The 19,249-nt window shown below is 32.9% G+C and overlaps 2 protein-coding genes across 2 annotated transcripts in view; both read left to right on the plus strand.

Moving 5' to 3' along the window:
- The first annotated feature begins 534 nt into the window (after positions 1 to 534).
- The window catches only part of LOC132922307 (AF4/FMR2 family member lilli-like), a 42,551-nt gene continuing 23,836 nt past the window's right edge, over positions 535 to 19,249 (plus strand). The window contains exons 1-2 of the mRNA XM_060985759.1: positions 535 to 1,002; positions 5,385 to 6,600. Of these exons, the coding sequence (XP_060841742.1) occupies positions 970 to 1,002; positions 5,385 to 6,600 (1,249 nt within the window). The 5' untranslated portion in view covers positions 535 to 969. The remainder of the gene's footprint in view (positions 1,003 to 5,384; positions 6,601 to 19,249) is intronic.
- LOC132922308 (uncharacterized) lies at positions 9,063 to 9,960 on the plus strand. The gene has a single exon (XM_060985760.1). It carries the CDS (start codon positions 9,358 to 9,360, stop codon positions 9,958 to 9,960), a length of 603 nt encoding a protein of 200 aa, XP_060841743.1. The 5' UTR covers positions 9,063 to 9,357.

The raw sequence follows: 19,249 nt of genomic DNA on the forward strand, positions 1-19,249 counted from the left end.
CTGTTGTATAATATTATATTTTGTAATAATATAATATAATATTATGTTATGCCGAGCACAATATATTATAATAGAAGTCCGACCGGCGCGACGACGGCGGCGGTCGCGGAGGGAGTGCTACCGCTTTTGACAAAAGACGCGCCGCGAAAAGTGGGTCATATATGCGCGGCGGTGCCGGCGACGACAACAATAACATCGACGACAACGACAAGCGCAAGAACAACAAGAACAACAACAACAATAGGATAATATACGACACCTAGGCCGATCGCTCCGCCCGCCCATTGGCCCGGAATCGGCGGCCGGCAAACAATCGATCACCGGCGGCGGCGGTGACGATCGCTCACGCCCATCCGCGGGATGCTGCGGCCACGTGGACCGGGCAGCGCGCGGCCATTGGCCCGGCCGTGCCCGATGGGTGTCGCCGTACCGCGCGCCGCGGCCGGACTCCACCCTGTCGGCGGATCGCCGTAAACCACGGCCGCGATACCGATACAGCGGGCGAGCGCGCCTCACGGAGGAGGTAACCGCGCGCAACCAGTAGTATGACGATTCATCGCGGCGTTTATCGTAATACCGATAGGTGTGGGTAACCGCCGGGCAGTTGTGTACCGCGATAGTGAGCGATATACCGTCCACGTCCAGTTAGGCACGTACCGCCCGGCCGCACGGTACACCGTTATAATATTATTATCATTATCATTACATATACCGACTGATTGACCGCGCACGGTAACAGTATATTATCATTACACTTAAAATAATATTATCGTCGTCGTCGTTCTAGCGCCGCCTTGGTCAGTAGTGCCATACAGTACATTACCGTTTTCGTCGCGATCGCGCGTTCCGTCCGCGTTAATTTTTCGTGCCGCGAGTTTCGGGCTAGTTTTTTTTTTTTACCTGCGAGTTTCGCGCGCGCGCCCGCTACGGTGGTATGCGCCGACCCTGTCGCCACTGCAGGACGAAGTGATGTTATCGATGAACAGGCCTATTATCTATCAGGTGGGTACTGCCAAATGGGGAAAACACTAATTTTATTCTTAATGGTCATCACTCGTTATCCGTTAATGACCGCAGCAGTACGTATAAAGGCGAAGGCATAGCCTGCAGTTGTGTGGTGAACAACATTTGTCAAATTCAATAAATTGCTTATATCATTACAGAAATTTATCTCGAATTTAAAAATTAAAATTTGTATTAATGTATTATCGTAGAATTTTTTTTAAATTAAATTGTTAATGACTTAGCTATGTCACATAACATTGTCATCGTTTAAATACCTTGCATATGGTTTGAAATATGCTTGCCATGATACACTGGGTAGGTATAGTTGCTCTACCTAATACATATTAGAAAGTAATATAATATAACAGTATACGCTTGCCACGACACAAAATAATATGTGTTAACCACTATAGAACAGTTTTGGGAGAAAAATACAAAAAGGTTAAAAGTTGATAGGAACTTTTTGAACTCTTCTCTCATATTTTGTACTTTTTATATTTTAACTGGAAAACAGTGAACATATTTTAGGCTCGGATAAAAAAAATACCAATATGTTTTTGCATTGGATGAATTGCGCATCTTCGTCAAAATCTATATTTTGTTTTCAAATTACTTTAAATTTAACTCATGCTAATAAATACCTGTTGGTATAGGTACTAATATAAATTATTAGTTGTATTGATATGAATATCGTTCGAATATCGTTCACCTAAAATATATTTTTAATTTATAATAAACATAATTACGTACGTGTTAAAGTTAATTTAATCTTAAATTATAATTTATGAATTCATTACTACACTTAAAGTTAAAACTATTATCATTTTGTAAATAGGAAAATCAATCTAACCATTCTTAACTAGTAACTAGGTAGGTATACATAATAGAACAGCAAAAATTGTTGTACAATTTTGGTTACGCTATAAATGTTTTTAAAAAATAAAATGTTTATGAAAAATAATATAAAAATACATGTTAAGCCTACTACAAATTTTATAACGATTTTTCATACGTCATAGTTTTTGTCATACATTTTATGCTAACTACGGAAATTATATTATTATACTTTAAAAATGTATTGTGGTGTGGAATTAGATTGAAAAAATATAGGTATGCTTATAATGATTTCCCTTTAAAAATAAATAAAAAATTCGCTTGTTCCATTAGTTTTACAGTCATGTTTTACAACTAAACTTTTCTATTAAAAAAGTTTACGGAAAACTGTCAAAACTTGAAAAGAAACAGACATTGTTAACGTGTACATTATATACTTTGCACAAAAGATTTGTCGTATTCCAAACAGATAAACATCACCTGGATACATCAACATCAAAAAGACATATTATTGTAATCCAGTGACAGTCAATTTCAGTCTATTCATGCATAAAATCTGACATTTGTTAGGATAGTAAATTCTTCTCTAGAGGTACACGAACATCTATGTATACGCGTTTTACTATACCACTCTATTACCACAATAATACCCACAGCAGTCAAATCAGTTATATCAGCGTATAAATCGCATATTTATATAAGTATAACATTGCAATAACATTATTCCTATTAACCGTAATAATATATGTGTAGTTAAATCACAATTTCCTAACTGAGGAACTCGCATGGTTTATTAATGTTTATCATATATTAACAATGTATATTGTATATACAGTACAATCCGCTACCTAACCTGGGACACATGGGCGGTCACTTATTTGTCCCCATTATCCGACTGTCCCGATTAATAGAATAACTAATAAACCGATACATTCGTTCGGGACTATGCAATCTGTCCCTATTAAGCGGTTGTCCCCTTTATGCGGTGTCCCAAATAAGCGGATTCTACTGTATTATAATTTTTGACCGCAAGTTTTACCTATTATTGATTTTTTTTTTTAATACGCCATGTAATTATAATGTATTTTGTACAAGCATGTAATACACTAAGCATCTATATTTGTCGAGTCTAACATGCATAATTAAATTATCATAAATATACGAAAGTAGTTAACAGTACAATTTACATATCAATCTTTTCATGATAAACGTTTTAATATAATATTATGAAGTATCTAAATATATTTAAGTAAGTAGTATAGTAAGTACTTGGTATACCTACTCACATGTATAATATAGATATAAACACAATAAATTAAGTGTAACTATATGTTGTAAAAGATACAAGAAAAAATATGTTAGCATTTATAAATAATAACAGAAATTGAAATGTTTATTTTAAATATCTTTTTAAAGAAAGTAGATGATACTAATTAGCTGCAAAAAGAATATTATTAACACAATAATGATAAGAGCATTAATATTTTTATAATTCATTTTACAACTAAAACAAATATTATTGTTTATATACAATATCTAAATAAAATAAAGATAAAATTTAACGATGTATGCGGGTATGCATCTTGTTTATTATTATATACTAATACTAATGCCTAATGGTATTGGTGAATACTTATAAAACTTATACTATTAATTAGAAACTAAAATAATATTCACCCTTTTTTAATGCCCTACATATTTATATCGATCGTTGTATACAACTGCAGCTGATTAAATTAATATGTTTAATGTAGACGCATAAATTAAGACGTTGTCATGTTTAAATACAACGCGAAGTTATAGATAAAAAAAAACTTAATGGACATTCACTTGTTAATTTGTTCAAATCGAAATTTAAATAAAATAACGAATTCTAAATTTACTCTTTTTTACCTAATGAAACACTAAAATCAAACGTATGCAATAAATATGTAAAAATGTATACAAAAATAATAAAATATATTTATAATTATTTTAATTTTTTTAATTTTTTTCCACGCTCTGTTAGATATTGTATATGTATTTTTGCGAATAGATAGATTTAAAAATCATTCAGTTTGATGAATTTTGAATTATGACGTATGAATCATATTATTTAATATCGATATTTTTAATTTAAAAATAGAATATAGTTTATTATTTAAATATTTAAAAAATCTATTTTACAGAAAGATTATTGTTATACATGATAATAATACCATGCAGATAATAGGGATACACTCTATATAGCAGCTGCTTTTAAGTAAAAATTACAACATAACACTAAGATGAAATGTCCCTATAGAAAAAATGCATTAATACTCTAATCATTTAAAATAATTAGCTAATAAGGAGTAATAAAAACCAAAAATAATTATTAGGTATACACAATCCGTACAATTTGATATGCATTGTATACATAGAAAGATATTATTTTAATTTTTCAAGTACGATTATTTGATATTTTTATATGTGGATTTTTAGTAAGCTGAATTTGATTAATTTGTCTTAAGAGGACGCCATACCCGCATGTGTTGTCTCCGTCTTACTAACGTACATCATAACAAATTTTCGTTCAGTAGAATACACTTTGTGATGTTAACTTTAATATTAGAGTAAATTTACCTATTATCAAATTTAAAGCTAAGAATATTATCTAGACAATGACATACTTATTAGTTATTATTTTATTGATATTATCATTTTAAAGTGAGTTATGGACATATTAAAGTTGTAATATTTTGCATAGCTGTACTCACCTTAAAATAATAATATCATTAAAAGCATATGTCATTGCCTAGATAATATTCATCACAAAATGTATTCTGCTGAACGAATATTTGTTATGATGTACGTTAGTAAGACAGAGACAACACATGCGGGTATGGCGCCCTCTTAAGTGATCGTTAAACAGTCAATAGTATTAAACACGAGGTATATAGAATACGTTATATTATATTATTACTTCTCGAATATATTATGTATACAATATTGTAATAATTTTGAAACAAAATTTAAACTTACATATACAAATGCCATAAAATACATTAATATTTTCATTATAATCTTGAGTAAAAATATAAATCCACACATAAAATGGCTTAAAGTTCATAAAAAAATCAAAAATCGAATATTCAATAATAAATAAAATTCGATTTACTTATATATATAATATATATTAAATACGACAGGGAATTTATGACAAAATATATTGTGCATTGCTAGTAGCAATTTTCACAACGTGGAAGTAAGTCCTGCATTGAAATCCTAACCGACCAGCAGCTGATATTATAATATACTATACATTATAACTTACTTAATATTATAACCAGTGGCGGGGCGAAAACTGACCAACGGATAAAAATTTATAGTGATAAGTATACTATTTTATTACGATAAGTGGGTAAAAAATATGACAGTAAATGTGCCTCAGTGTTAGATTCTAGGTGGGTGGATACAACATTAGACTGTATAGCCATTTCACGTTTACCACGCCACTGAATGCGTAATGGAAATATTAATATTATATTATAATGTAATACTCGCGGTTGTATGTACTTTCGCAGACGACAAACATGGGAATGCACAACAACACGTGCGGCGGCGGTGCGGTCAACGGTGGCGTCGGCGTCGGCGGCAGTGGCGACATGATGTCGTACGCTACGCACACGCCGGCTGCGGCCGACGATTATTACGGCGGTGCCAGCGGACTGGTGGCCGACTACGACCTGCCGCAGTGTCTGGGCGGCCGGCCGCCACTGGAACCTGCGTACGCGGCCGAGTGCGGCGTTTACTACGAGAAGAACGCGTCGGCGGCCGACTACCGATCGTATTACGGTGGTGGTGGCGGTGACGGTACTTACGATCAGCTGGCGGCCGACGTAGGGGGTGGCACTTACCATGCCCATCACCAACACCACCACCATCACCACCAGCACCACCACCAACACGGCCATCACAATCACCAACACTCGTTGCAGTCGGCCGAAGCGGCCGTCATCATCACGTCGTCGGACGGTCTGAGCTATACAAACTTGGACTGTAACGGCATCGCGGCCGCCGTACACGGACAAGATTATGGCGCGTACTCGGACGATGGTAGTGTCGGTGGCGGCGGTGGCAGCGGCGGTTACAACGGTTACGGTGGTCATCACCATCGGGACAACAACGCTGTCCGTAACGAGCCGTATTGTGGTGGCGGCGGTGCGTCCGTGGACAACGCGTTCTTCAACATGCACCTGAACCACAACAACGAGCACTCGGCCGCTGGACGACAAGCGGTGCAGCAGCCACGACCGCCGTCCGCACAACCTCCACCGCCACCGGTCCAGTCGTCCGCTCAAACCACGGCCACCGTGGCCGCGGTACCGCTTCAACTACAGACCGCGCCGACGTCCGGTGACGATCGGTGTCCACGCGTCATCAAGCAGGAGGCGTCCTCCGGCGGCCAGTGTTACGGCGGCCGAGACGGGACGTCGCCGTACAGCGACGACGCGTCTGCGTACCACACCACGTTGATCGCCGGCCAACCGCAGCAACACGTCCAGCAGCAACAGCAACATCACCACCACATTCATCACCAACAGCAGCATCACCAACACCAGCACCACCAACCACAGCAGCAGCAGCAACAACAGCAGCAGCAACAACACTGTGGCCGGCAAAACAGCGGTGGCCAGCAAAAGCACGGAGCCGCCGCAGCCGCAGCCTCAGCAGCCGTCCAGACGGCTGTACCCACTTACAAGTGGATGCAAGTCAAACGAAATGTTCCTAAACCAGCTGGTAAGTGTTTTCCGTTTAAACGTTATGAATATCATAGGTAATACATATTATTATACATGAACAATCACTTATTGAAATGCACGTGATTTTTAATCCATCCCTCCACTGAAATCTGAAAATATATTTTATTATAACATATATGTTTATATTACATACTTACAATGACTTAAAGTGCGATTATATTTATTTACGAGTACATGCACAATCGGTCAGATGACTCGGATGCGACACTAAAATGTAAAAATTGAGTTTTATAATATTATTATTCCATTGTGGTATGTAGGAAATGGGGATAACCAGAAACGTCTTTTGGCCATTTTTGGAAGATAAGAGGATCTGGAACGTAGTTTAAGCGGATGGGGTGAGGAGGGAGTATTACTTTATCGAACGTCGCATTACATAACACCGTTACATATTTTATGTACTGTGGATTTACTATGACTAGATTTTACAAATAATTGTCTATTTTAATTTATTCAATAATATATTATACATACATATATATTATATATGACATACCTAATTATAATTATTTAAGTATAATTTATATATATTTGATCTAATTGATTGTGAAAAGAAAAAAAAATATATAGATATTATTTAAAAATATGTTATTTTGAATACATTCAAAATAAAATAAGGGTTAGCAAATACAACAATCAGAATTGGTACTCAGTTAATAAATTTAATTAAATAATTTAAGTTCTACAAAATTTAAATAATTCGATATTGAAAAACTGATAGAGAAACAATATTATACTCGTAAATATTGTTGTTTATATTAATATAGAATATAATTATATACGTTTCTGAGTAATAGTTAAATCTAATGGGTACAGTAACTTTGTTCAGAGTAATAACGAGTAAATAATAATATATGTTTTTACAATGATATAGGTACGTACACACTGTACTGAAAATAATACCGAAAATCAGAAATTCGTGTGGTCATTACAAAAAACGTCAGATGAAATATCATATGATGATTTTCATTTTAATATTTCACCTTAAACATATTTGTGAGTGATATAATTGTTACGTTTTAATTTTAAATATAATGTCAAAATGGTTGTTACCAGTGGTGGGTTTAAGATTGAGTGATAATTGGTAAAAACAAAAGAGGCGATACGTGCGATATTTATCCGTGAGTCGTGTATACCTTTTACAAAACATTTTCACTGTAATTCAGGTTAGTCCAGCCCACAGACAAAATACAAACAGGTGGGGGATTCGTTGGTATTGCCGAAAAATTAACGTTAAATCCACCACTGGTTGCCATAATACGACTAAGACACGTAAAATCCACGTTAAGATCGTTCGAGGCGCAATAATAAAATTAATTATTATTGTAATGGCGTGCGCTTAGAATTATACGATGAAGGGCGAGTTGCTGTATCGCATGCATAATATCGTATATAAATTGACTAACGAAAGATATTTACAAAGAATCTGGAATACATCATATACATTAATACGTGCATGATGTATATAGAGAAGAAAAATAGACAAAATAGTTGTTCATTCTTATGCAGTTTTAATATTTTAAGATTATTATTGATAAGGTATCTCAGAAATTTAATATTTTATAAAAAGAAGTCCAAATAAATAATAATCCATTGAACCATCAACTTATAAAGTCTTTAGAATATTTTCTTTAAAAATACCGAACGGTGAACAGTGAGTATGAATATATAAGATTTTAAATTTTAAACGAATTACACCCGTGTAAATTCCACTATATATTTTTATCATTTTTCATAGTTCTGATATTGTTATTTCAAATCTTCTAAAAAACGTAAAAAAAGTACATTTGTAGATAAGTTGTATATAAATGCTTTATCCATGAATTTCATCGTGTAAAAAATAGAAAACAAATCATGAAAATTATAAGGTCAAAATATAATATGTAACTGTTTATTACTTTGACATTCTTGAACTTTGGTTAAAAAAAATATATAGATATATCTTAAACGTAACTGATTCTGCGGATAAAGAGCAGCGGGTTGCAATCAGTGGCGTGCGCAGGAATTTGGTAGGGGGGATGTCATAAATAAAAATGTATTATTTTCAATCTTTATTATTATACAAAAAAAAAATTCAATCAAAGCGGAAATTCATCCTTCTGGCTTTTACACTAAATTCATCAATTATTTGTTCTGTAAATAATGGAATTTCTCGATGTATGTTCATTAACGCCAATCCATTTAACCACAACTGTCCTGTCGTATTTCTTAAATAAGTTTTTAAACGTTTAAGGGTAAAAAAAATTACACGATATTTGTTGATGTTCTCATAGACTTACACTATCGTTTTGCCATAGATACATTTCTCCCCTGATTTGCATTTCACTGCAGTCTAATTCATCTTTGTATGTTTTAATCCGAAGTTTAAAGTCGTTGTCTGTGTCTGAATGAATTATATATCCTGGAAGAAGACGGCGAAAACATTGTAACAACTCACGGTGTTTTAAAAATGCACCCTCTAGTTGTGTTAAAAAATTGTCCAAGAATGGTATATACACATTGGACCTATAGTAGTCTTCTGCTGTAATATTTCCATTTATTGACCTTTTCTATATTCTGGTTAGCATATAAAAATCAATATCCAAATTTTTAGTTTAAACAATACCCGTTATTGATAGATCTCGTATTGCCGCCGGCCCATCGCTCAGACAACAAACATCGTTGTTATGTAATTAAAATAACTATCATTCGAGCGATTTTTAAATAATAAATATTAATATAATTCACTAACACGATGAGCGGCACGCACGAAGAGTGTGAAGAGTATTACCGACTGCGGGCGTCCGAGATCACGGGACAGTTGGCGTCGTGGTCGCGGTCTGCGGCCGTTCGGGACGAGTCGTTCGTGAAGCTGTTGCGGACCAAAATCGAGCGGCGGGCGCGTCTCGCCGACGCTGTGGACCGGACTTCGCGGAACGCTGTGGCCGAAACACGGCTGGCACTCGAAGCTAACAACGAGCGCGCGGCAGCCGCGTCGGACAGAGCGGCCGCCGAGCTTGAGCGTTTCGCGGATGAATTGCGGCGGACCTGCTATGACGGTGGCGAGGCCACAGCTGTTGAGTTGGACGCGGAGAACCAGCGACTTAGCGAAATCATAAATCTGAGGCGTACAGCCCTTGAAAAGGCTACGGCCACTGGCAAAGCGGCTGGCGATCAATTGCGACAAGACCAGGCTGTCAACGACCGGATGACGCGTAACTTGATGACCACCGCTTTAGAGCCCCAAGAACCCGCAGCTTCGCAAGACAGTGGATCTGAGGCGCTTAGTGCTTGCAAAGGCCGTAGTTGGCGACCGATTTCGCCAGGACTAACCTGTCAACGACATGACAGCGCATAACACGACGACTGCCGTGCGCGCAGCCTGCATTTGTGCAGCAAAGGGCTGATGACGTGTTAAATTTTTTTCCGTGTAATGCTTTCAAATTATAATATATTTTTTATAATTAAAATTTTTACTATACCTAATTACGTATAAGTACATATTTTGTGCTTTACAAGTATAATGGTAGATGAACACACAACGCGGTGGCCGATTTGAAGAAGACTCAGTCCGCTAACAATAACGTTACAAAGCGCTGAATGAAATAATTATTCAGGGTTAACGCATCGTTTTCATTATTTTACAAATATTTTTAACCACAGTTAATTTAGCTCCTTTGATTATAAATTTATAAACAACTAACCATATGAAGTAATTAGGCATCTATTTATAAAATTCACATTCAAAATTATAATCATAAAGTTTTATTTTAAACGAAATATTCATTTTGAAAGTTTTAGCTTGTGGTTTATGGATAAGATAAGAACGAGTTTATAAACTTATAAAATTTCTTTCTGCTTTCTGCTCTTGTTGAAAAATGCCTATAATTTGTAATATATTTTATAAATCATCGACGATATAGATAAGTATACACTATACACTACAAAATACAAATAAATGCATACATAATATAGTCTATATGCAACTGATATGCATTTAACGTTTTCGATTTCCTACGGCTGGTGACCAACTGTTAGACACTCGATAATTGTCACTTTAATTTAACTATAATGTTCTAGTTTTTATAATTTATTATTAAAATAAAATTAATTTATAATATTAATTCAATATCATTTTTTTATAACCCCCCTCTCTCCCACGAAATTAATACGCCACTGCGTGCGATTACTTACCAAAGTTTCTCTCAGAAGTTAAGTCTTATCTCCGACCTAGGATACTCAATACTTATTCAAAAGCAAGGTTCACAATCACAAGCGACAAAATTGTATTATATAAAATGAAAATAATATTGTGAATTAAAATTAATCAATACTTGACGTATTTATATTTTATATTTTTATTACATTTATAGTTTATAATCACTTTATACTAATTCACTTGTAATGAATTATTTTAATATTTTTTCAGCAATTATTTTGTATTTTATTTGCTTTTATTTTTAATAAATTACTGATAGTTTGTAAGTATTGCACGTTGCTATGTTCGATCTATGATTTTTATTGTAGTGGTATTATGCAATTATCCCATGGACGCACGCCGTCTATTATAATATGGGATGTATAACCTACATATTATGTGTTGTGTATATTGTGCCTATATCTCTATTCACTACGCAGAGGGTCCGGTCGGAGTTTACGCAATCAAATATCCATTTCACGGTAAAATACTCATCGGCAGCTAAACACATACAAAACGATCGCCTGCGTGTAATTCGATACGCATATATAATATGTCCCGTGCATACTAGGTATCTGGTATACAACGTAAACGTATTTCCTATGTTTCTCTTTATATATATATTATACCTCATAAATATAATATCATCGACGTCAATACAATTTTACTATTTATAAAACGCATTAAGCGATGACCACCCTTACTGCCATCCACGATATTACATTCTGTGCATTATATTATTATACGACGTTATTACGATTGACGCGTACATACACGCCGTATAATAACACTATTAAAGCACGCAGTCTATAACAAATGGACGGTACGAATGGTACGATGAAATTGTACATGCAAATGGGTAATATAATATATAATATCATACCGTTACATAATATTATTATAGTATGCGCGGCGTATCATATAGATCAATTAATTTACATAGGTGGTACGGGTGAGCGTAACTGAGTGATGACACCGCCGCTTACTGTTTACATCGGAAATCCTAGTGGTACATTTGGTCGAATAATATACAAAACAGCATATTATATTTACTATGTAGACAAAATGTCTTGTACATAGATAGGTGATAGGTGTTGCGTTAGGTATAGCTTATGGGTTAAGTCTTAATAATATATTTATTTTATACTTCGTGTCTATACTCCATTGTGCCAAATAATATATGACTGTGGGTATATACGACATAGTATAAGAATGAATATATTTAGCTGTCTTAACACACGTATATGCAATGTCAAGGTATCGAATTGTAATTAATAGGATAAAGTTTTATGGGAAAAGTGCGTTTAGATCAGTTCAAGAATATCATGTTTCAAAATAGAAAATCGTTTGGATTGGTTTTTAGTTATTATAAATGGAACAAAAATGAAAATGAAAAACGAAAATGATCGATTTTTTTTATAAAAATATACGATATATCATATATGCAATATATTTCCAACATCCTCTTCGTATACAAAATAAATAAGCTTGGATTTTACAAACCGAGTACGTAAAGTTTAAAATAATGATAATAAAATATTCTTAATAATTACCGTATACAATTAAGTTGGCCGATGCGTATATCCTACTTTTATGTGAGTCACTCGATGTGTAATTCTCACGGAGGACGGTTACAACGGCCAATTAAAATACGATATAAAGAACATGACACGACGTAGCTGTCACCTAAATCTATATATGATCCAATCGCAGTAAGTGCCATCCAGGTGATCATCGAACATCAACGGTAACCTGTATGATTTGTCGATAACATGAATTGTCCAATAGTAGTTTCTCACGGGTACGCGGACATAGCAAAAATTGAAAAACGCGTTTATGAAATGGGCAGCCAAAGATCAGGTTAAAATCTCAGATACAAAACTGTAATACGTAGGTTTATCCGTCACCGGATTGGTCACAATAATTCATAATGTTTGTATACTTATTAGTTATTATAAAGCTATAAATTATTTTCATAACTATTTTTATCATAAAAGAATTGATTTTAAAGCATTTGTAACTAATGATTACGTTATCATTATTATTAATTTTTTTTTTAAATAACCCTTGATATTGGAGCTTTTGGGAATCGCTACATTTGTTATAATATTTACTTATTATTTTGTTTCTTAATAAAATACACAAATTACATGAATTAAATAATAGTATTTTTATGTATTTTATTACTCAGAAAACGTACTATTTTGTAAGTCATTTAAGAGTTCGATATAAGTATTCTTTATTCTTTCACACATTAACGTGGGAACGTTTTTCATTAACCCTATCCTGCGGGCTTGCAGGCAGCTAGTACATATTATAGGATATTATGATGTCATGCCGGTATTACTGTCGTAATTTCGAAAGTTAAGTCAGAAACACCACGGTAAAGAATAATATAGATATCATAGGTTTATTATGTCACATCATATTTTAAAAACAGTTTCCGTTCGCTTTGTTTAACCCCATACCCAATACTCGTATTATTATACACGGGGTAAACAGTGGTACCGCCTTATAAAAATGTTGATCATTTTAAATAGTCGTACATTTTCATCCCGTTTTTCTAAAATTCTGATCACCCAGTACACGCGTGTGGAACGAATGTAAAAAATATACATGTACCTAAACCTATTATATATAATAAAACACTATGAAAATATTTTCGATACTCGCCGGCCCGCCGAACATGATATTATAATAATAATAAATAAATATATACCTCTACCTTTGTGGCTTTGTAATGCTAACTGTAAGAAAAGAATGTCGCACCACGTGACACGTCTGATGCTATATTATATTTATACATTATTATTATTATTATTATTATTATCGTCGTCATATATATAATACCATATATAGCTGTAATAGGCTGCTACGTGGTTGTTTGTGCGCGAGTCGAGTCGCGGAGATCTCGAAATCCGTTCTCGGCGGGACATTCTCGCGGATATATAATATAATATTGTTATTATCATTGTATAAACGATTTTTTTCCTCTGCGTTCTCATCATCGTCACCCTCCTCCTCCACCACTTGTCACGCGTTATTCCACTGGCATACCTGCCACAGTGTAAGACGTGTTTAGAATGTTTATATATATATGTACACACACACCTATATATTATGTGTATACAAGCGGCGGCGATGACTACTTATACGTATGACATGAGCCGATTTTCACAATGAAATGGCGTAATTTTTCTACGTTTCACATTTTTTTTATCAGGACGAACACGATATAAATTATTATAGTCCGCTGTCAAAACAATTTGATTTAATTTTAAACGTCAATATATAGATATACGTGGGTGGGAGCGCGATAAGTCGGTTACTTATTATATACAGAGCTTAAGCGGATTTATCGTGTATAATATTATAATGCATATTATATATTTAGTATATATGTATTTAGTGTTTTAATGTACTATTGACTATAAAATATAATAATGCTTTGATGGTCCATAAGAATGAATTACGTTCTCAGTATTTTTTAATATTATACTTTATAAATTATAATATCTATAGGTACTATTTACTGGACCCAAATGACTAAAAAATACCATGTACAATATATAAAACATATGCCATGTAATTTTGAGTTTTGACATTTTTGCGTTAGAAAGTATAAAATGTTGATAAATTAACATTTTATATTTAATAAACAATTAATAAATGTATAGAACTGCTTTGAATGATTTAAAAACAACTATAATGATGCAACTAGTTTTCCTAGAAATATAATATTATCTTAAATTTAACATGTTTTGCACTTTACAATAAGGTATTTACATCTAAAATATATCCATCAACATTTAACATATTATTAAAAACCTAGACCTAGTGTAAATATTATATTTTATTATTTTAATACTAAATATAACAAAAAATTGTATGTTTTCAATACGAATAATTAGCATGATTTTGCTGAACCTACCTTTATGTTTATTAATTGTACATAATTACTATGGTTAATAATTCGTGAAAGTTGTTCAAAAATTGTGGGGCTGATTTGCGTAGGAAAAAACTCGTGAACAATATTATGCGGAGTATTTTTCGAACGGAATATTAAATAATTATACGTGTTTTAATTAGAAACACCGCATTGGAACAATGACGACCGTTGATTGTCCGTTTCGTGAATGGAAAAAAATAGAACTGTAGGCTCTACACGCCATATAACAAGTATATACGGTGCATTATAATATGTTATATATAACTATATGTATAGCCACTTCTGTTTTTTTTTCATTCGAATTATACATTCGAGCGCAACGTTTTTAATTTTTGTTTTCACCCTCGTGTGCGTACTGCAGAGTACTGACCTATAGCTGGTCTACGCTCTTATTTAAATAATATCATTTTTAGTCATCGGACACTAATTATATAGTCCCCGCTTAAGAGGTCTCTCTTATCTCACTGTGCACAACTACACATTTATGTATAAATATATATGTATAAACACGCGGATTTTATTGTGCTTTCACTTAAAAATAAAAAACACAAACACACAGAGGTTCTACGAGGGTGGCACGCAACCTGTCTTGTAGTCGATATCGCTTTGGGTCCGATAAGTTTTAAAAGTGGTTGCATATAAGTGCAGGTTTTTAGACTACTTGTATGTTATATTATATAACTTATATATATATATATATACCTACAGTTATATTATACGCTGGAAATTCTTGTGAAAAGAGTAAATAGGCATATTATATAAAATACGACGGGATTTTGAAATCCCTATTTTGTATAGCATATATATATAGATTTATATACATATATGATATAATTTATACTATATTATTATAGAGACGTCCAAACCACAGAATTCATCGCCACGGCATACAATAAAAAATATATATATATATTTACCTTACCCTATCGTTGTTATAGAAATCTCACATAGTATTGTGTTACGTTCAAATGTATAATACAATATATCATATACATACATACAAACTTCGTACCAAAAGAAAGTGATCCGTCTTGTGTCAGAACTTCGCGTCGGATAAGGAACACGGACACAGGAACCTATAAATATATACATTCAGATGACGTACAGCTGAACTAACGCGATCTTATATTATATTATACTATAGGTAATACCTTTGAGAGCTGTTGTAGGTCATAAACGCACTGCGCACTGTGAAGTGATTTTGAATGGCGAATATTAGACAAATTTAAGTTTAAATTGTATTTAACATTTTAAATAATATACAAAATCCTTGTGACACACTTTGTGTACACACTTATTATAATTTTCTAAAATATACTTTCTTATTATTTATTACTATATGACAAACAATTATATGAGTATATCGCCACAAGGGTTATAAACCATAGTAACTTATTTTTATAAAGTATATATAAGCTAGTGGTATACCGGTATAACAATCATACATTTTTAAATTAAAAAAGAGCATAGAGAAAATTATTTTAAATAATATAAAGCAGATAGGTAGTTAGATTAAAGAATATACGTAAACGACTAAAAAGTCCAAAAGTGAAATTCGTTAAGTATTAAAATTTAAAATACAATTAAAATTGTTTAAATTCATACGGTATATTAATTTATTAATGGATAACATTTTTAAATAAACTAAATAGTTTTTAAAAATTGGAAAACAACATAAATGAGAATAATAATTGTATTACCAAAATATTTTAGTAGGTACATCTGAATATAGATGTGAACGAAGCTCGTTTCATCGGGCTTACACTTTGTCGTAATTTCACCTATTATAGCTGAATGCTGATACTTAATTAACTGTAATGTACAATTGCATTGTAAATATTATTAAAAGTAAAAAGATTTTATAATATTTGTATCAATAACGGTGCTTTGTATTACGTGAAGTATTTTATTTCAAAAGTTGTTAAAATCCGAAGTTAGGTGTTTATAGTATTATTACTTATTAGTCATAATTGGTAATTGCTGGTATACATCAGAGTTGCTGGCTAGTTAATCATTCATTAGAATAAAATAATTATGAAAGAAAAAGAGGTACGCAAGTAAGTACCGCTCTGCTGTTAACTTGTTAAGCTGCGTTAGATGTCGAGCGGGTCACTGTTATAGGTGTGCTAGATTTGAATTCAATGAAATATAATTGTAAACGAAAAACGATTTTGAGGGGAGACATTGTTTTATGTTTACACGAATGATATGTTTGACTCCTCAAAGTACCGACTGCATCATGTTTTCTACTAGAAAACTTCCCAAAATTGAAAATCATATTTTTATTGCCCCAAAAAGTGATGACAGAAAAAAACACGTATCATGTAAAATCAATATATTCATAGCTCCGATCAGAAACTAAAATAGCATTATTATTAAAATGGTTTAAATAATATAACTTACAGCATCATTAAATTGGCACATAAAGAAATAAGTAATAACACATACAAAAAAAAATAATAATACGATGAAAAAATTAAAATTAAATACCTATATTTAATTTATTGTATCTATACAATGTTCATATATACATTTAAAATGTGCTATCGAAAATCTAAACTTCTATTAACATAAACAATTTCAGAAGATTTTAATTTAATATTTTTTGTAATTATATTTTTTTTCATACAATTTTAAGTTGTATGATAAAACATTGATTATCATCACTGTAAGTTTTATTATATTTTCAAAAACATGTAGGTACAATATGACCTAAAAACGCATTAGTATCTTAAGAACAATTAAAACACCAACAGATTTACCCGAAACATATACCTCTTGTATATAATTTAATTTATTTATATATCTACAATTTTAAACTGTTGTGTTTAAATAATATACGTATTATATTTTATCAGAAGTAATAAGATTTTTCATTATTTTTTTTATTTTCTTCGTTCACCTTTTTCCGTATTCTACAAGAGTGGCGGACGCTCATGTTTATATTAAATTCATATACGTATATTATACATATTATATTAAAAGGGAATGCATGCATGTATATAAACAGGACGTTGCCCCTAAATCCTCACCACCCCGTTTGCCCTTAACGTTTCTACCGTCACATCGCACTGGAGGTATGGTGGAGGGAAACTCGAGTCGACAACCCGAAAACGAGACCCTCTGCACACCATCACCGGTTCTGACTTTTATCCTCCCTGGTATATCGCGCGCGTATACCATTAACCAAATTGACTGTGGACGGCCGCCACCTTACATATAACCCTCCATACTCCTTTTGCCACCCCTCATCCAGCACTCGCCGAAGAGCATAAACAAGACGTAAGTCGTGCGAAAAACCTTCCCGAGAGGGATTGACTTACATGTATATATATATATATATATATGTGTGTGTGTGTGTGTGTGTATTTATAATATTATTATATGTATATAATAAGCGCTATTCGATAACCAACAGCGAAGTGCTTTTAGCGCCGAATAAACGCCTGGGAAACGTTATTATACATATAAACTATATAGGCGATTGTTTTAATGCTTTATTAGACGCGAATTTTCGTGATTTTTATTCTTTTTTTTGTTTTAGAAATTGGGAATGTAATTTATATAATATACACCTTAGGTATTTATCTTTAATTTATGAACAAAAATATTATATTAATTAGCATAATTTATAATATCTATTTTGTATTTTACATAAACAAAATCAATCTAACAAATTACTAATAGAAAAATAAATTACTTACTCGTATATGGTAATACGGATAGATTATAAAAATCCTCAGAAATAGAGGCCGATATACTATCTCCTCTAAAAAAACAAAGTGATTTAACAAATTCATTAGAATGATCTACTCAATAACTAAGAACACTAAAAACCTACAATGTGCTATGCAGAGCGATTTCGCGGGTTTTAATTTTTGTATTGTACTTTGATATTACTTTATTCTCAAGTATGTTTTAAAATTTTAAATATTAAGCAAAAATAATAAAATTCTTTTAAGTCGTATATTAGTGAAAGTGTGGGAAAGGTAGGGAGTTATAAAAAAAATATCTTGCGTATTTATATCATCAGTGCAGTATTGTATATGATTATCAGTATAGAATAATACGGTGTGTATAACACACGGTATTTTGCTATCAAATTAGGTTGTATATAGCTATAATAGTAACAACTTATAACTAGTTATAACTTATAATTAATAACCGAATTAAGATTGGGAAAAATATGATAAAGTAATAAACCAGAATCGTTAACAAGTTTTAATGTAATATAAGCCATTGGCAATTATATGATAGTATCATATTAATATCATTTAAAATCGCAGTACTGGTGAGGCATTAATCATTTGCGTTTTGATAATTATTTCGATTCACGAATACCAGACATGGCGGGTAGCCACGATTACATCACTATGTATCATTAATATTCTTGTACGTATCATTTGTAATTGTAATTTGCATCGCCATTAAAAATCGACAGCGAACCAGTTTGGCGACTAAACAGTACGGGTGTTTGTTTAGTATAAGACGACGTGCGAG

This window comes from Rhopalosiphum padi, chromosome 2 (genome assembly GCF_020882245.1).
Source record: "Rhopalosiphum padi isolate XX-2018 chromosome 2, ASM2088224v1, whole genome shotgun sequence".
NCBI classification, from domain to species: Eukaryota; Metazoa; Arthropoda; class Insecta; order Hemiptera; family Aphididae; genus Rhopalosiphum; species Rhopalosiphum padi.

Excerpts from the sequence above, each read along its gene's own strand:
- LOC132922308 (XM_060985760.1), top strand. The coding sequence starts at position 9,358 with ATGAGCGGCACGCACGAAGAGTGTGAAGAGTATTACCGACTGCGGGCG.